General features: G+C 37.3%; 1 protein-coding gene across 2 annotated transcripts in view; it reads right to left on the bottom strand.

Annotated features, from left to right (window-relative positions):
- The window catches only part of NEK7 (NIMA related kinase 7), a 73126-nt gene that overhangs the window by 12878 nt on the left and 40646 nt on the right, over positions 1-19602 (bottom strand). For both annotated transcript variants that reach the window (XM_067300778.1, XM_013961266.2), the window contains exons 6-8: positions 11957-12065; positions 9578-9685; positions 1364-1458 (exon numbers count right to left, since the gene is read on the bottom strand). In XM_067300778.1, the coding sequence (XP_067156879.1) occupies positions 1364-1458; positions 9578-9685; positions 11957-12065 (312 nt within the window). The remainder of the gene's footprint in view (positions 1-1363; positions 1459-9577; positions 9686-11956; positions 12066-19602) is intronic.

Below are 19602 nucleotides of genomic sequence, written 5' to 3'. Positions count from 1 at the left end.
ATTGAAATTGAGGGTCATTGCCATGGTTGGTATTAAGGAATCCCAATACAGGATTAAGTTTCACTTCAGGATTTAAACTTGTAAATACTTGCTATCAGGTATCACACTTAATTCCTATGAACTGTCCTAAAGATTTAGAAGCAACAGCTATACGTAGATCAGTAAACTCTTCAGAACTGGAATACAGCTATTTGCCCTTTTCATATTTAGAGTAACATGTCTGATATAAAATATATTAAATATTACTGAAGACAATTCACCTACTAGCAGCATACAACCTGCATAGGAGGCCAAAGTTTCCTACAAAATCCTAGTGTAACAGGAGGCGCAGGTGCTGCCGAACAGTGCCAGGCGAGCTTTGCCGACTCACCAAGGCAGGAGGCTTGCTTCTTCACCCAGGTAGGTGGAAGAGCGAGTTGGGTATATTAGTTTTTATCTGGAAGACGGCCAGGAAGATTTCACTGCCAGGACTACGATGCAAAGAAATTTCTTACCAGCATCCTTCAGCACAACCGTTTAGCCTTTTGATCAACAAGTGATGCGCAAAGAAGTTAGAAGACACAGTGGCCTCAGAAGCCTCCTATCCTGCACACCTTCGTTATTTGCTTCCATTTGAATTCGCCCTGTGTCTTTTTTCCCCTTCAGAATATAACATTGTTTACGCTTGCATAAGTGCTCCCTAACAATTCCTATTGTATTAGCACAGGAATTAACAAATAATTTTAGTTTAACTAGTTGGGGGAGAGGAAGAAGGAGAAAAAAAAATACTTATGTCTCTGCAGTAAAAGCTATTATCTTGAAAGTTAATCCAAGCAGGTAGTAATAAGTACACAGCAGCCCAATTTCTTTATTGTTTTACTTCAGTTCTAGATAACTTTAAAGAAACTAAGCTTGTATCAAAATAATTATATCACAGTTTTAGTGAGTGTTAGTTACATGCCCAAATCAGTCCTACCACTTCTCAACTCACTTATTACCAAAATCATGTAAACCGCATAGGCCCTTTAAAACACCTAGAAAAATTTTTGCACGTGCCCGTCATTATTCATTTATTAATCCTTCAGTTATGCCCGATCTTCAGTAAATTCCTGTAAAATTTTTTGTAGGAAGCCCAGTAAAAGGCAAGCCTCTAATAATTCACAAATAAAGCATTTCATATGCTGAAATTCCTTAAGACCTCTCATTGCTAAATATATTTTTTAAAAGACATAATAGCTGAAAAGTATCTTTTCCACAAAGCTGCATGCTTTTCTAAACAGCAAAAATAAATAAATAGATCCTAAAACAGTACTTGATGTAATCTGGAGGGGCTGGGGGGGTTAAACAATGTTCCCGGGTTGTTCAGTGCAGTTATCAGGATTACCTCATACAGCAGGCAGCCCAGGGACCAGATGTCAGATTTGAAGTTGTAACCATTTTCGTGTATTCTCTCTGGAGACATATAATAAGGGGTACCAACTGCAATAAACACAGAAGAATTTTTGAATGAAAAATCCTGTTACGAAGTAGTAAAACTGCAGCATTCCTGGCCAAAAAACAATTTTTTTTTTTAATCTTTTGTATTGTTCATTTTACTATGCATAATTTCAACTCATACTTAGGACTCTTCAGTTTGATAAAAATACACGTGAATTAGATATACATTTCATCCAACGCAGCTTTATTCTCACTACTGATATCCAGTTATCAAAATCAGTTATAAAATATTTTCAGTTTTGGCTTTTAGAGCAGCTCAAAAAGGTCTCCAAAGTAGTAGTTTTTTTCCTAGAAAGACACCAGAAAACACACCACACTGTCCCCCACACCCCCACCAGTCCAAACCCTCACTCACCACCATAGCCAGAAGTAGCAACAGTCAGAATTGCTATTGGGTTGGGGGGGGGGGGGGGTTGGAAATGAGTTGTCAATTCCTCCTTTTGAGGACGTGCACACCTGAACGAGCTCCTTTGCAAGAAGCACGCCGAGTCCAGCGTGAGGACCGGCACCCCCAGCCCCGCGCGGGCAGGCTGGCCAAGTGCAGCGCGCAGCCGAAGCCGAGCCCCGCGCAGGGGTGCCACAGGGCTCATGGGCGCCCGCCGCCACCGCAGCCCGGCCGCATCCCACCTCTCTGGGGACAGCACGTCTTCAAAAGCAGCACTGGCACGGCTGTCCCAGAGCACGGTTACACCGGATACTCCAGGATCCCTCTCCCCTCCATTTTAAATCGGCCCTACCCATCTGTGTGCCACAAGTTACTCAGAAGAGATGCGTTCAGAGAAACGTCCCAACTCCACTCAAAGACAAGACAGAGAGCAAGACAGAGACAGACAGACATTCACATGAATGAACTCATGAGAAATAATGCTAATGGAAATTTTGATGCATTGTCTTTAAGCTTTACCCCTATATCCCCCCCCAAATGTGACTGCCTAACAGCGGGGGGGGGAGGAATCACAGACCAATGAAAGTTTTTACTTTAATTTTGTTTCGAATATCTTCTTGAGCATTTATTCCTGATGATGAAACCCAACTGAATTAAAGTAATTTCAGAACAATTGACCTTATTTCCAAACCAAACCAAACATCTTGTAACACTGCTAGAGATTAAAATCAACACTCTCACAAAAATCAGAGTATAAACCTCACACGATTTTATTTAACACAAATTATGAGGCTAACAGGCACTTCTGCATTTCTGATTTAGTTTCAGCTATTCAGAATGCATCTTCATATGGATTCTGGAAATGGAGATACAATGAATATGTAAATTATTCCAAGTCTTAATAATCAGATTAATAATTTTAATCTAATTATCTCCAGAAGTTAAGCGTTTTGTTTTGACAATGTGTCCTTCCCACGCTTTATGAAGGCTGACATCTCAAAGCACATCACACGTTTGGGGGGGGGGGGGGGGGGCAGTTCCCTACTTGAGTGTTCTGGTTCAAACTGGGCAACACAGCTCTCCCTTAGCAAAAAAACAAAACCATAATTCTCTAACAGATACGCAAAGGCAGAGGTCATACATTTTATCTTCCTAAATATTTACAGGGCCAAGTCTTTTGGAAGGAAGCCCTCCAGTCCCAGGAAAGGAGAGGGTGTCGCAGCTCTCTCCCCGCACAGGGTCTTCTCAGTGCTGGCCTGCGAGGGGAAGCACCCCGCTGGGAAGGAGCACGACGGAGAAAGGCATCTCAAAATGATGGAAGGCTCTGAAAACCATTTACTCTCATGAGACCTTGCATTCACCCACAACAGAGGACGGCCAAGAAGGATGGTCTTTTTGGAAAGAAATGAAAGAACAGGCATACAGATGGGTGGATTGCAACACCACAACAGCTAGTAGTGTATCTAGAAGCAAACAGAGTATTACTCTGTTTTTCCAACATATCAATGGCAGTATTTTAATGTACATTTAATAACAGTTATCTTAGAACTGGAAGCTGTAATTAAACAACATTTGCCTTGATACAACTTTAATATTTTTATTATCCTTGTAGTACTTCCCTGCCGAAGTCTTTGTTTTTTCTTGGACTTATAAATTTGGATACTTTTTGAAACTTTTAGTTGTATTTTGCATCTATGAATTAGTGTACTGATTTAGTATATTCAGATGCTCTACTGGCAGAATTCATTTAACAACAAAAAAATAAATCTAATAGTAATCTGGTTCTTAACTGGTTACAGAATCACTGCCTTTCTTGTTCAAAGACATAAAGCAAGTAGCTGGCAGTGAGTAATGTTCCAGAAAGAGGCTTCACAGAATTCACAGGGGGCAGCTGAAAACACAGAGGTTTGAAGGTTCATAGTTTACCAAAAGCAAAGGTAATTTTAACCAGTAGCTCTGGGAAACCTGCTGATACATTAGGGGTCTGATATAACTGTGAAAGATTGATGATAGTGAAAAAGAAGAACAAATGCTATCATTTTACAGAGTTTAGCCTAGTGTAACACCTTACCTGCAATACAGCCTGAAGCCCCCAATGACCAACAAGTGAAGAAGAACAGAAATTACAGTAGGCAGTCACTGAAATCACAGAAACAACCTAAAGATCTAGACCTCATTATTACTCAAACTGTTTTTAAACAGGACACGACACAAAGGATTCATTATTCTGACATTCAGAAACTACTGAAGGCATTGCAACGGTTCTTTAAAACCTGCGAGCAACCTCAGTACGTAGAAGTATATTGCTGGCAAGCAATTATTAGATTCAATTATATGCATGCTTTCTTCCTGGATCATTATTTTTTCTGTTAAGTGAGATATGCATCACAATATTATAAAGACGTTACTTTCTTTAAGGATCTGAAAAAATTGAAGAAGTGGAATAGTACAAGACAAAGATGTAACACATTAAGGTAGCTACATTTTAAAGAACAAAATTTGCAACTTCAACACTATTTACTGCATTTCCACATCTCAGATAATCTGCAAGTTTTAATGGTGATAATCTTGAAAATGACCAGGGGTCAAATAAACCGCTTCCTCAGACCCTGATGCTGCTCTGGAGCTCCCTTCCTTTTAGATACTGCAGATCTGGAAAATGCTGTTTCTTTACGAAAGCTTTCTATTTTTGCAAGGAGGGGACAGAAGTAATGGAAATGGCAGAGGCAAAGAAACTATTACAAAAAAGGGTGTTAGGATGTGAACATTCCCTTTTATTACCTGCATACGTGCATAACTCACATTGCTGCTGAGAAAAAGTTTGTTGGAAAACTGATAATGAATGGAGGAGTTTCATGAAACACAGTAGCTAACTAAGTACTCTCAAACATTTTTTAAACTGGGAGAAAAGTCCGCCTGGTAAACATTAATACTACTTATACAAAATAAACATCAGATGAGTCAGCCATTATATTTATAGACTAGTTTAAAAAAAATTGTGATTTAGCAAAATAGATCTCAGTTTCTTTTCTGAAGAAGCTTTAAGTACACTTCAAAAACTTTGATAAAGTGTTCCACTGTTATATAAATGTTACGTTATCAAATAGAAATGGACTGATTCTATTCATTGTGTAAGAAAACAGGATAAGTGATACTGAAATTCCATGCATTGCAATACAATAGCTATCAGAGTTCAGGGAAGGTGTTGAAAATCAGAAAAGTAACTTGAAGTGAATTTAAAGAACTACAAAAAAAAAAAAACCTTAAGCGCCCAACTTTAAGAAATCAAAACGTAAGTTTTAAGAGTGACTTAATATCCATGAGATCATAGGAATCTTATAATATAGAGTTTGATACAACATGCAAGTGCTTAACGGGATGAATGGTCAGAGCTAGACAACCTAGGCTACAAGTAAGCCGTAGTTATGGAACACTGAAACAACTTCAATAGCATGACAAATTCTCCATAATTGTAATTTTTTCTAATGTAAATGTAGTAGATTTCTAAGTCACAGGCTCTTCTTCAACCACAGGTACTGGACCTAAAATAAAGAACTAATCCAAAGCAGTTCTACAGCCTAGCCTACATTATGCAAATGGTCTCACTGCAGCAATCAATCTGCAAATTTCTTGGGTTATTCTATTTCGTAGCATTGTAACAGCATAATAATTTACCTTCAGCTTTCAGATTACAGTAAGAAATCTCAGATTTTTGTATGTGAAATAAAACTGTTTTAATACTGCTGCTTTGATCAATGTGATGAATCAGCTGCAGATTTCCTCTGCCAGCCTTCCTACAAACAGAGCGCAGAAAAAAAAAAAATTGCACCATGTTCTCCTCACAGCAAAAAGGAGCTGCCTACCACCACCTCAACACTGGCTTTGAAATGCTCTGCAGGGTTTGAGATCCATATGTAAAGGGAAAAGTAGAGTCAAAGAGTATTTGGGTGTATTTTTTGTGATGCATTTTTATTCTCCACAACTTGCACGAGTTTTACAGTTGAACATAGCTCTATGCTGTGAACAGGGGTACAGTGGAAAACAACAGAAGTTGTCAAGCCACAGCAGAATCACCAGGATTCAGTACAGACAATCCTTTGCTTTCGAGCATTTTAAGACAATTGCAGATCTGCTGCTTTGCCCAGCAAGAAGGTATTCACATCATGGCAACAGCATCTCTCTCCTGGACAGCATGCAGTGCAGCCATCTAACACAACTTTACTGGAGTAGTGGGTTTTTTGGTTTTTAGTGGATTACTACAATATGAACAATACTTGAATTCACGAAATGACTAATAAAGATGGAAAAAAAAATGTACAGGTCTAAACCAAAGAGGAAAATGAGCTTCCTTTACCTTAAGGAGACACTTAAATATGAACTGTAGCTACGTGTTTTAATAACAGTACCATAAACTGGCTTCAGCATTGCCATTCCATTAAAGAGCATAAGGCCTGGCATTCAGTTATTAAAATAATAATAATAATGGACAGAGGAATAAGAAGCCTTTCTTGGATACTCTTCTTGACACATCTTTCTAATAATGTCTTCTGAAGCTAAGAAATTTGCCCAGTCTGTCTCAGATCAGCAATACGAAATGCCTCCATTTCATTTGGATTTTTGTAAGAAATACTTTCTATCTTTAAAACAGTGTATGCATGCTGTGTACAAAATTCTACTGTTTTGATAAGGCTGTATGGAAAGCATTAAGAACATTTAACTGTCCAGCAAAGTATTTCCGTTTGTTTTAAATGGACCATCATCAAGTATTTTAATCAGTATTATTCATAATTAGCAGTTACAAGCAGTGGCTAATGAAAATTTTAGTACATTTCTTTATCTCTGAAAGCCTTAATCTAGTTTGCTACTGAAATTTTTATAAAGCCTGTAAACAAGTGTAAGTTGCTGCACAGAAAATGTTTGTAATTAACTATTTTTTGTGCACCAAAAGTTTATGGAATCATAAAAAGATGCAATTTGAAAGAAATTTCAGGAAAACCAACATCAGAAACTACATAGGAAATTAATATTAAGAATGGTCTCTGCTAGCAACATAAGTCAGTGTCCCTGTCTCTACTGTAGCCTAAATTAATAACAAAACCTTCTCTTTCCTAGATTCCATCCTGACCGTAGGTCATAATTAGGAAGGACACAGGAGAGGAGGACAGCAAGGAGAAAAAAGTAACCACCTCTCTACCAAAACACAGCACCCAACATTAGAAACCAAGCCTCTCCCCCACCCCCAATGACTCCTGCATTTGTACAAGATGAGCTGTAAGGGGCTTAGGTTGTCTATTTTTAACTCTAGGTCAGTCTTCAGTCCCCTTGCAACCATTCCCTTGCCACAAGCCAAGATAACCCAACGCTGAAACAGCTTTTTTTCCATCTTAACATTCTGATTTATACCTCAGAAAATAAGTCTAGCTCTCCTTCCCTCAGCACTGACTTTTGCTTTCTCTGTGGGCTCTTACCCCATTGAAAGCAGAGAGGAGGATTTACAGGCTCCTGCAAATGCAGTGCAGGAGCAGTCCCCTCTCACCAGCCCCTCTTCGTGCTGCTGATTTATGTCCTTGTTTCATTAACAGGCATTAGCAGGACCCAAGCTACAACAAATAAGAATTCTGCAGTGTTGCCAGAGGCGGCCACCAGCCTATCATGGCAGCACAAAACACAGTACTTTCTCAGTTATACACTGTGCCACAAACTGGTGTAACATACTTGGGGTTATAGTTGACTTCTATGTCGAATCCAAGCATGTGTTTCGCCCGATCCGTTCCCTCTTCTGCCTGCCTTTGTCTCTTAACTCAAGATAGCCCGTCTGTGTTTGAGCTTCACCTGAGTCCTTCCATTAAGAACTCAGCAGTTCTTCTTGGTCTTGTCATATACCAGTATCAGTACACACCAAAGATAAAGATATAGAGAAAAACTGGAAGGCATAGAAGTGCCCCCAAAGGCTTTCTGGGAGACAGGGAAGTAGAGATTGTAAGGTGAGCAAAATTACCTTTCTAAAAATTGTTACTTTGGCTGTTAATGCAAGTATCACCCACATCTCAGATACATTATAACCATGGTGAACGTCAATACTCTCTCTTTTTCAATAGTGTACTGATAACTGGAACAATATGAATAAATTTAATTAAGATGTGAGAATAAATATGGCACATTTTTATCCAGGAAGTCTAACATTTCACTGCCTAATTAGAACCATCAGCGTCTGAACAAACATGTTTCTCTGTGTGCCCTCCTATAGCCCTGAGATAGGAATTGTAAATACTATTTAATATCTTATAAATAAGTCATAAGAATGGTTATTTTTTATTACACACTTTCGTCAAGCATATAAGAACACCTAAGAGTCAGAGACTCAAATGCCTGCTCACAGTATGGTCACTGTCATTTCTTAAAAACTGCCTCTGAGCAGTATGTGAGTCAATTTTAATCTATCAGCTAGGGTCCTCTGTCAATTCTAGATGTTACCATGAATAGCCCTGGTCTTGAGGGGTCTCAACGCTAAATTCACACCCTTTGCATTCAGTGACCAAGTCTGAATTGAGCAACCATTAAAAACAGCCACTTCAGGGGAGGAAAAAAAACAAAAACCAACAACAACCCCCCCACACACACAATGGGTTGTTTTCCTAATTAAAAAACTACACCACCCTACTATAAACACTAAACCTTATATTTCTCTTTAAAGCAGATATTACTCTAGTTACAAGGATTTTCTCTTTTACTTCCACTTACATTCTACAGTTTGTCATTTCCCTGCATTTAAACTTAAAATATCTGACAGATATCTTCTTTCTTTTCTTTGAAGGCTTCTTAATCATTATAGATTCCACAAGTCCTCAGATGATACTCAAAAGCTATGAGTTATGTGAAAGTGTTTTTGGAAAAGACTTTATGTGGCAGCAAAAAATAAATAGGGCATTTCGGAACATGTGTGTGTTTGTGTGCATGCACACACACACACACACACAAATACATACACACATAAATGCCTTTACAGCCCATAAAGCCTAAGTCTGATCTCTCCTCCATCTATTTATCTTATAGAGAGAAACTTCACCTTAACATATTTGTAGAGAATGACTGCAATGATACTATGTAATTGCTGTAAAAGAATTCTGTGATTCTTTTCCACTTTCTAATCTTGGGTTTATGACCGGTGGGGGGGGGGGGGGGGGGGGAAGGTCACTAAGGCATAGACAAAGTTTTTTCAAGCTAATTAATACCTATTCAATCAAATCTGTCCTGTCATTTTGAGGTTAATCTGAGATGCCTTTTTTTTTTTTTTTTTTTAAAGTAGGAAAGCTTTTCCTTTAGCCCTTTCAAACCACATCACCAACAATACAAAGGCACGTGAAATTACCATATTCTTTCCAACACTGATTAAAAGGCAAATGCTAAAAAAAGGTCAGTATTATTGACATTACTTTTTCCTAGTATTTCTATAAAATGCTACTGCATTAAAGACTTGTTCTGAGCAGACACTGTACATTAAATGATTCAAACAAAGAAAAAAGGAGCTCTACTCATGAAACCACTGCAGCTTTACACCTTTTTGTATTTGTCCATGGTGCTGACCATTCTATTTTAAAAACAGCTTTAGCTGGGCAGAATTTTTTTTTTTTTTTTTTTTTTTTTTTTGGAAGTGAGTGGGCATAATATTACCACCATATAAAATCTGCATCCCTCCCACTCACAACACACACTCACCTAAAGAATGTGCAGCTGTGGTTTTGGAGCTGAAAAATCGTCCCAGTCCAAGGTCTCCAAGCTTTACAACCCCTGTAGCTGTAATGAACACATTAGCTGGTTTTATATCTGGGGAAAAAAGAAAAAAAAAGTCACAGTGAGATTGCAAGAAAAGTCACCATTTTATCAGTAATATACAGAAAGAGGTTTTTAATTATGGATAATACTAGCAAAATTTGACAGTGCTGTTCAGAAAGAGTGAAACTGGGGTTCAAAATTTCAAACTATTTTAATAGTATGAACATCACTCAAACAACCTGAATAGCAAAAATAAAAGGCCATGAAAAGTCATTAAAAAGAGAGAGAGAGAGAGAGGGAGAGAGAGAGAGAGAGAAATACATACACAGGGAGTTCATTTACTTTATAAAATACACTTAAGTGCTCACAGTATAACTAGAAAACCTCTCATTATTTTAAGTAACAGACCAAAAAAATATTTTTATGTACACTAAATCCTATTTTTCATCACTTCCAGTGGTATGATGTTATTTGAAATAGGTAACTGATTCTCTTCACTATCCGGCATTAAAAAAAAGGGGGGGGGAAGAGGTTTTACTCAGGAGAATGGCTATTTGAACTCATCAGTGGAATGGGGCTAATCAAGCAGAAACAAAGAAAAATAATGATGTATACCCCAGACAGTTATTTTTCACAAGTAATATTCAGTTTAAGTTTTAATTCAATCCTTTAGAGACAAAAGCAAAGATTTTTATTTTATGATTTTTAACAAGGTACCTGTTAGTCTTCAAAATAAACTGCCCTGATATTTATGAGGCAAGTGTCCTTAGCTCTTACTGAGCTCAAGAGCAACACACTGTGGCTCAGAACTTAAAAGAAGAGTCACATAAGTTTGAGGAGAGGAGATTACAGTTTGCATAAGACGTGGGTATGCTAAAAGGAATGGTTAAAAATCCTTTGAATGCCAGCATTTTCAGGTTACCAAAATAACACTTAAACGAAAAAAAAAAACTTACAAGCTCTAGGGAGGAAGACAGAAGCAATTTTTTTATCCTGCTATCTAACCTAGTTTTCAAGAGTTTGGATCACCCTTTGCCTAACTATCCAACACAGTTATCAGCGCAACTTAAAAAAAATAGCTTTAATTGTCATTGTTTTTGGTGTGTAACTGTACAATTGTTAGATTTGCCAGAAATTTTGAGAATAATATTTCAGTTTAATGAATTTATTTCAGTTTATTTTGGTTCAATTTAAACTAGTTTAAATGAAAACTAAGAAGATATTCGTATCTTATGGAAAGAATTCGTAATTTTATGTCTTTCTCTGTGTGATTTGCACTCACAGACATCTGTACAAATGTGTAAGCGAAAAAGGAGACTCACAAGGGGAAGACATCTGCAGGGGCAGGTGCATCTAAGTTTATCTGCTGAAGGGTGCAACACCTCTCGCTGTCAATGCCAGGGCTCAGCAGAGGAGGAGGGACTTTTGCTTTTAAGCAGCTATTTGCATCCCAGCAGAAGGAAGCTATAAACTTAAGACATGCAGTTTCACATGAACCCAGAGAGACAAGACAGTCCACATACAACTTGTAGCCAGGGGGATTTCCAAGGAAGGAAAAACACACACATACATAGGGGAAGCAGCTATATTACCATCTATTCTTTGACTCAGAGTTACAAGGTAAAATGAAGACAATGTATGGAGGAGACAGCAGTAAGAGCAGTAAGAAGGGTTAAAATGGGTAAGAGAGGTTTTTAGTACATGACAGGGACAGCTAGCAACTACACGGGTTGTTGGGACACAATATATGACACAGAGATGGGAAACAGCGTAGAGGAGCAGAGGAGAGGAAAGAATGCTCACGCCTGCACGTACTCCAGTAGCGAAGGGAGAAAGGTCCATACATCACTGGAAGGATGCATGGCAGGAGGGAAACACTTTTGTAAGGAAAAAAGGTTCAAAAGGTGAGGAGAATGGATAAAAAGCAGTGAAAGAATGCAGTAACAGTACACTGGGGGAGACACGGGGTAAAGATAGGAGAATAAAAACAAAGATGAAAAATAAGAGCCAGCAAAATGAATTTAATAAGTAAAGAGGCAGCAGCAGAGTTTCCATCACTTGTAAAACTATCACTTATTTTGAAAACTAGGTATCACAAGGCATTACAGCAAACCAATGCCTACCACAGCAAAGTAAATCTACAAGCACAAACTTCTGTCACACTTCCACATTACTTATAAGATGCTACAGAAACATACACTATGTTACCTATCTGTCAAAACTGGTTCCATTACGATTATTTGACACCATTTGCAATGAACCAGCTTAATTCTCATAGTAAAAGGTTTATCAAAGATGAACAATCTCTGACCCATGTATTACCTCTATGCATGACCCGACGAGAATGCATATGTTCCAACGCACTGCAAAGTTGAACAAAGTACTTCCAAACTGTTCTTTCAGGTATCAGCCTCTTCTGTTTCTTAAAATGCTTAAAGAAAAAAGGATGGGTGCTAAGTATTAAAATTTAAAACTTGCATAAGATGACTGGAAAAAAGAAACAGAAAACCCTTTAATTAAAAACTTAATACAAGAACCTCACAACCTAAGGAGAAAGGTGTAAGGAAAATTTCCTAACACAGAAAGCTTTTCCCTTAAGTATTAAAACATATATCATTAGCATATTTAAAATCAGTCAATACATATAGCCAAAACTGACATTAATGAAATAAAACTGCTATCCTAGAAAGGTTTTACACAGTATTTAACAGTCCTCAGAGCAGGATTAACATGGCCAGAACAGCCCAGCAGAGAATCAGTAGGCCACCGAACAAATGAAGGCCAGATAGAAAAGGCAGCTGCCACAGAGCGTCCTGAATGAAAAATTTCTATACACCAATATTAATTTCCATATCCTCATCTTCAAAACAGAACACAAATAGTAGTGGCACACATTCACATACAAAGATCATACAAGAAAAGTAGATTGGATTGGTCGTAAACTTCTTCAAATACATGAAACCAGAATAAAAGAATTGGCTATTTCTGAAAATTTCATACTGATCTATCTCCTACTATTCAAATATTTTCCATCCTGTTTAAACAATATAAACAGCTATTACTCATCACTGGCAACAGTTTGATGGCATGTTAAAGCTTATGTGAAACATAATTATGCTCTGCTACACATATTTCCTTCAAACACTATATTCAGGCATTTGAATAATACAGTTCTCCAAAAAAATACGTACTGAAAACCTGGAATTCAGCCAATTCTAAAATGTGCAAGTTTAATCATGACAGATTTTGCAGCTAAAGATAAGACGACTGAAAAATTGTTGCTCAAAAGTCTGTTGCTCTTCTTGAAAGGATTCTTATTTTAACAGATTTTAAAGTTAAACAGACAAAGAAAATGAACAACACTAATACTAGCAAAATGATTAGATGTAAAGCAATTTACTTAGAACTATTTTAATGGTGTATATATATGCACCCTAAGTTCATAAAACAAACATTTATCACTCTGGAAAACAAAAATATAGTTTCATATACTATCTTAAAATGTGCCACTGTGAAGTTGACAGAGACATGCAGAAGTATGAGAAAGATGTTTTTAAATTAGCTATAGTAAAATGCATCATTTACACAAAAGATCATAAAATTTCACCAAAATGTTTTCAGTTATAGGAATTATTTCAAAATGCATTTTTATTTTAATGAGGCAAAACATGTAAGTCACTTATTTAAATGTATTTTTTCCTCAGTCTTGGACTGAATCCAAACAAACCCCATGTATCTGCTCTCCCCATAGCTGGATTTACATATCAGAGGATTGTTTGATGTCAACAGGAAGATGGAGACCAGGTTTCTTTTCATTTTAAAACAAATACACAATACATGTAAGTATGTGTACATGAAAGTATAGTTCCTTGATTTAAAATGCATTCTGAAATTATCATAATTGTAACTACGTACTTTATTTAAACATTCAAAAGGTTTGGGGTTTTTTTTAATTCAAATTTAACTACAAGCAGTGATGAAACACTGTTCACAAAATGGCTAAAACAAAGATTTTCCATTACAAACTTTAAAAGTACAATGTGGGTTTTAAGTATAAACACTCTTTTAACATTTTATTCATTTGCCATCTATAACACCACAGCAGATCATCCACTACAAAATCTGCTTCTGTTCTTACAATGTAAGCATGCCATACAACAGTATTGAATATGTAGCCTCATTCCACTGAGGGCATTAAGAATCTTGTGTGATAGTAATAATGCTTTCAGGAAGAAAAGTTAACAATATTAATTTATTAACCCTACAGACTTGAGTATTTATCCATCTAAAGAGGAAGGTAAAGAGAGCTGTTAGATTTGCTGACAATGTTTAAACTTAACAAAGAAGCAGGCAACATTCTCACTGGTTTAAATTTAAAAATAATCCAATACTTCAAAATAAACTCAGTGAATATTGTTTTATATAGTTATTAATTTCACTGCCTCTTTTCAAGATACATATTCTCAATCTTTTCTTGGGCTGCTGTCCACCAACAAGCAAAACAGTGATGAAAGATTCATTCTGTAAAGAATTAGGTATCCAAACAAGTTGTACGTTTCTATGAAAAAGCCCAGTAAGCAGTTTGAGTTCTGGGAAAGGTCAAAAAAGAAAGGGAATCGCATTTTTGTTTAGAGTCCTACCTTCTATCTAGAAATATAAATTGAAGTAAAACATGATCAAGTTTTAACACGTTTTATGCCCAAGAGCATCTCTAAATTCATGCAGTACACTTTAACCGTACTCAAAGTAGGGATCCTTTTCTCTCTCCTTTATTTTAAAATACTCCACAATGAAAAACGCAGTTGTGAGTTTACCATTTTCTGGAGGAAATCCAAACCACAGAAGACACAGACGCCAAGAGAGTAAGCTTCAACCTCTATCGTAGCAGAGAGCAACACATCACTAAAAGTTTCGTGTTGAAACTAGTTCACTGGCTAGCAATCTACTTTAAGCAGTCTGAGATCCACGTACATGAGCTAACATCAAACAGCTTTCCTTCACTGTATCCAAGCTACCATCACCAGCCCAAGTTCAGCCTCAAAGGAATACATACTGAGATACAGCTTTCTGAAGTACTCTCATGTTCAACGTTTTACTCTTCTTCTGCTACTTCTTCCACATGTCTGAGGCTCAAAACATAGCCCTGATATCTCCAAAAACTAGCTCCTGATGTCTGCCTGTCCAGGCAGTGATGGGACACACACACACACGGACACACACACAGACACCACCACACCCATCCTACTTGAGGTAAAAGATCAGTTCCAGCAGCAGTGAAACAGCACAAAAAGGGAACTGCTTGTGTGTGTGCATTAAAACCCGCTCAGTTTATCGCATAAAGAGAGAATACCAGGCACACTCAAGCAGCCGAATGTCTCCCAGCAAGGATTATTTGTTTAAAGACCCACATCCCATGAAATTTCCATCTATATCTTTGAGAACGGAGTCATATAAAACTACTCTGAAGAGTTTTCAGAATGTCAGTACAGTTAAAACTGCAATTCATTCATTTAATATAAATCAAAATTTTTCTGGTCAGAAGTTCACCATTTGAATGCCTTAACAACCTTTAAAGGAGGCAGATTATACACCAGGCAGGACAGATTAACAGTTTGTTTTTTCCTCCCTTTTAAGAGAGTGACCGAGCGGTTTCATTATGGGAAAAGGGAACTCTTCTGGTTTTCCCTAATGAATGGCCAAAAGTATTCTGCCAATGTTTCTGTCCTAGTAAAGTTAAATCTAGCTGCCTTACACATAAACAGCATATGCCATTCAGTTTCTTGGAGATGGAAAGAATTTAAGTGAAAGACAGATGGACAAAAAAAGTTTAGTCTATACGAAAGCATGAAATTATATTATACTGAGTTTCTACAGATGATGCTTTAAAGGTCAGATTCTGAAAGCAAAAGTGACAGCAATTAGCAAATAGTCTTATCCAGGCTTAACAAGGGCAGTTTGGCGAATGATTTTAAAGGAAGTTTTCAGAGCACGTTTGGCTTTTAGAGGAAAGCTGGGGATTTCCTGCAGATGAGTGAAGAACAGTGAGCACGTGATTTCAGTACAAAGTGGAGACTTCTACTATGACTGCTTACATCTCAGTAGCTACTGCAGTTGTCTAGCCTTTTTTTGAAAAAATTTTAACATTCAATTTTGATGTTACTTTCTTGGAGAACTGTAAGGTGTGATTTAGGATGGTTCACACCTTACTACCTGAACAGGGGGGAAAAAAGAAAGAAATGAAAAACTTTGAGCAGTCAAGAAGCAGACTAGACTAACCTAGTATCTATAACTTGGATCATCAAATTAAACAATGGATTTTAATAAAGGAGAAGACATCTGGACAAGTCTACCTAGATTTCAGTAAAACATACTGTACAATGCTGTAAAGGAAATGAAATTACTGTCAAATTAATAAATAAATTGCAGTACCTCTAAGGAAAATAAGGTGCGGCACTGAAATGTGAACTGCTGGCTGAAGAAGATTATAGAGGGAGTTCCTGAAGCCTTGTGAACCTGGGATAACAGTCTTTCTCACCAGGTTAACACAGGAAGTCAATATCCTGCTTTAACCTTGCTCTTCTTTCAATAGAGTTCATCACTTTCTTCAGCAAAGAAAGTAAGAGGCTTATGTAAATATTCTGCAAAAAGATGATAAACTGATATCTGAGTCAGATATCTGAGATATCAGATATCTGAGATGATAAACTGTTTGTAGAGTCAGTGATTAAAAAAAAAAAAATTGTTCCTAAGATGACTGTCAAATGAGCCCACAAGAAGCACTTTCATCACCTGAATTTTTTTTTGCTGTGCATTTTCTAGGCTAGAGTTACCTTCTGAAAAAGACAATTCGGAAAAGTAAAATGAAGATGAGCGAGGATGATCATTCCCTCGCTTTAAAGAAATTCCACTAACATTTTTCCTTCTTACACATTTTGACGAGGATCCTGACAGCAACCGAAAGCATTGTGTCTCATGACTTCACTCTGGCCCACCAAAATATTAAGTTTTTTTGGTATTTTATTGAATAGATTTATGAGAGCACAGTGAATTAACAACCGGATGGTTGTGGCAAGAAAGCTGAACTTCAAGAGGAAAAGGATGCAGAATTATAAGGAAGCCCTGAGTAATGGGTAATGACGTTCTTAGCAACTTCTGTTTGCATCTTTTTTTTAAGGATTCTTTAATACAGACTCACAGAAAGGAACCTCGAGAGGAAGCCAAGATTGGGCAGCAGCAATAGGAAGTTATGGAAGTCTAGGCAAGAGTTTTAACTGCGTGAACACAAAGGCAGGGGAGCCCACAGGACTGGCAAGGGAGCGCAGGGTCACAAAGATAGATCAGTGGGGACTGATCCCACTATCTACACAAGATCAGACGCTCACGTACATAGAAACGGAGCTTCTGCACAAGCCTTACTTCCCGTTTTAAAAGCTTATGTAATTCTAGCAGGAAAGCAGTATCCCAGGAGTTTTGTCTGGCTCTGATCTTTCTTGAATTCAGCTGCCTACCTCTTTAGACTGCGGTAAGTTTTCTGCCCTTTTTCCTTGTTTTCTGTGTAGAACAAAACTGGAACTTTCTCCCACACCTTGACTCCTTCATCCTTGCAACAAGAGGATCACATGTCAAGAGTAGCAGCTGACTCTTAGTTGAAATAATAGAACAAATATTACAGGAAAAAAAAGATTTGGCATCTACTACCTGAACATACAGAAACTATTAAGTACTTTGCCAATAATAAACTGACTTACATATTATTATATAAATGTACAAAAATACAGGTAAATATATATTATTGTATTTACCTTCCCCCCCCATATATCCTTTACAGCCGACTGCATGTTCATTTCCTGAAGATACCATATATTTATTTTTTCCTCTCAGAATTCAGAAAAAAAAAAAATGCATTTGAAATCAATCTTCCTCTATAATGATATATAATAAGTAACTTTATCTATAGCAACAAAAGACCAAGAAGCAGTACAAAATACTAACAGGAAAAATAACTGTACTAAGAGAAGTACTTATTAGCAACTGAAAGCCAGATTAGTACAATGAAACTATGATCTTTTCTCTCAAAAGAGGAAAAAAGAAAAAGAATTAATGCAATTGAGATAGAAACTTCATCTTAAACACAATCTTCTTTCACACACAATCAAAATAAAGATAATCAACTTAAAAGAAATAGGAAACCTTGTAAGAACACTGAAGCCAAGATTTTTGTGGTATTTTCCATTTTTAGTACATATTCTTTTATATTAATAATCTGTTAATCAGACTAAGAATAAGACTCCTGATTAAACTCAGATCTCTGAAAAAGCTTTGACAAAAGGTCACTTAGAATATATATACACACACACATATATATCCAACTGCCTTTTCAAGTATTCATTTCATTTTTCTTTACTGCATAGTCCATTCATAGTAACTCAGTTCCACCCCACATTTTTTTCCCATGCAAAAGCAAGAACATACAGTATTTAGAGATAAAGATCCCCTAGTGAAATCAGATCTACTTGCAGAGCCAGTAAAAAGAAACTCCCAATACTGCATCATTTTCACTGTCTCTGCAGTTACCACTGAGCAGGGCTTCTTAAAACACACAGCCACATGTTTAAATTCAACACTACTTGTTTGCATGCATTTCTATGTAATAAATCCCCTTGGGTAAACTGCTAAACTGCTACAGCATGAAGAGATGAAATTTTTGTCTGAATCATTAGCTCTACCTCCCAATAAAAGCAACACATGACACAGTACAGAGGCCACCAACTTTTTTTTATAAACAAAAACTACAAACATTCAAACTCTCTTCATTCTCAGTGGTTTATTCACATAACACAAACAGGGAGAATCCAGCCAGCCCAGCCGACACAACAGCCGTAGGTGCCATGTCTCTGAACGGGACCGTCCGTAGGACAAAACGGCATTGAGGGTCTAATTATTCTAGCAGAAAAATCTGCTTGCCTATTCTTATTGTTAGAGCGGTAGACAAAGACAACAGCCGATCCACAGAAAAACCTGACAAGGCCGCCTGGCACTCACCCAACCCAGTTACCCACCTGGGTTTAGGGCTAAGCTGCAGGACTCGTCAGCTTTGCTCGCTCCCGCACGCACACGTAACCGGCACCCGGCACCCTGCTGCCGCTGCTCCCGTCCTGGCCGAGAGGAAGGGCGCCAGGCAGGCCCTGCCCTGCGCCCCGGCACCATACGAGTACTGGATGCAAAACCTCAACAGAACAAGCCTTCTTTTTTTTTTTTTTTTTTTTTTTTAATATTTTACAACTCCATCTGCACAGTGGCTCTGTTTCCACTGAGAATACCCCCCCCTTTTTATTTACTGCATACTTGGCATAAACATATGAAGCAGAATAAGGAGGCACTATTTTTCAATTACCAAGAAATATTTTAAGAAGGAGATTTTCACAAGTTTAAAGAAAAGGTTAATGGCAAAACTTAGCTGACTGGTTCAAAGCCCATGTTTCTCCTTTAGGAGAACACATTTAAAAAAAAAAGATAGCTTTATTCTATAATTAACACATATGTGTTACAGTCTCCTAATACATTACATCCTACTTCAAGCTATGGTCTATTGTTTTTTAAAGTATTTTCAAAAGTACAAAAAAAGCTAAAAGTAAAGGTGACATACAGTGTTAAAAAAGCATATGCTAAACAAAAACTTCACATGTCAGAAGTTTAGGCAGTAAATGCTTTTTCTATTAAATCCAGTGGTGGGGGGGGGCAGAGATAAATAGCAGGCATGCACAAGAGTGGAGCAGGAGCAAGTGAGCTGAAAACCAAAACACTCAAATCTCACTTTTTTTAATCTTTTGTTTACAGATCATGCTAAATTATTATCGTGAAAAGGAAAACACGTTAAAATACTGGCTACTAACATTTTACTATCATGGGCAAATACTTTTTCCAAAAATCACAATACCGAGCATTCAGATGTAAATGTATACATATAA

This window comes from Apteryx mantelli, chromosome 8, assembly GCF_036417845.1.
Source record: "Apteryx mantelli isolate bAptMan1 chromosome 8, bAptMan1.hap1, whole genome shotgun sequence".
NCBI lineage: Eukaryota > Metazoa > Chordata > Aves > Apterygiformes > Apterygidae > Apteryx > Apteryx mantelli.
This window is presented reverse-complemented; position numbering and strand designations above follow the sequence as displayed.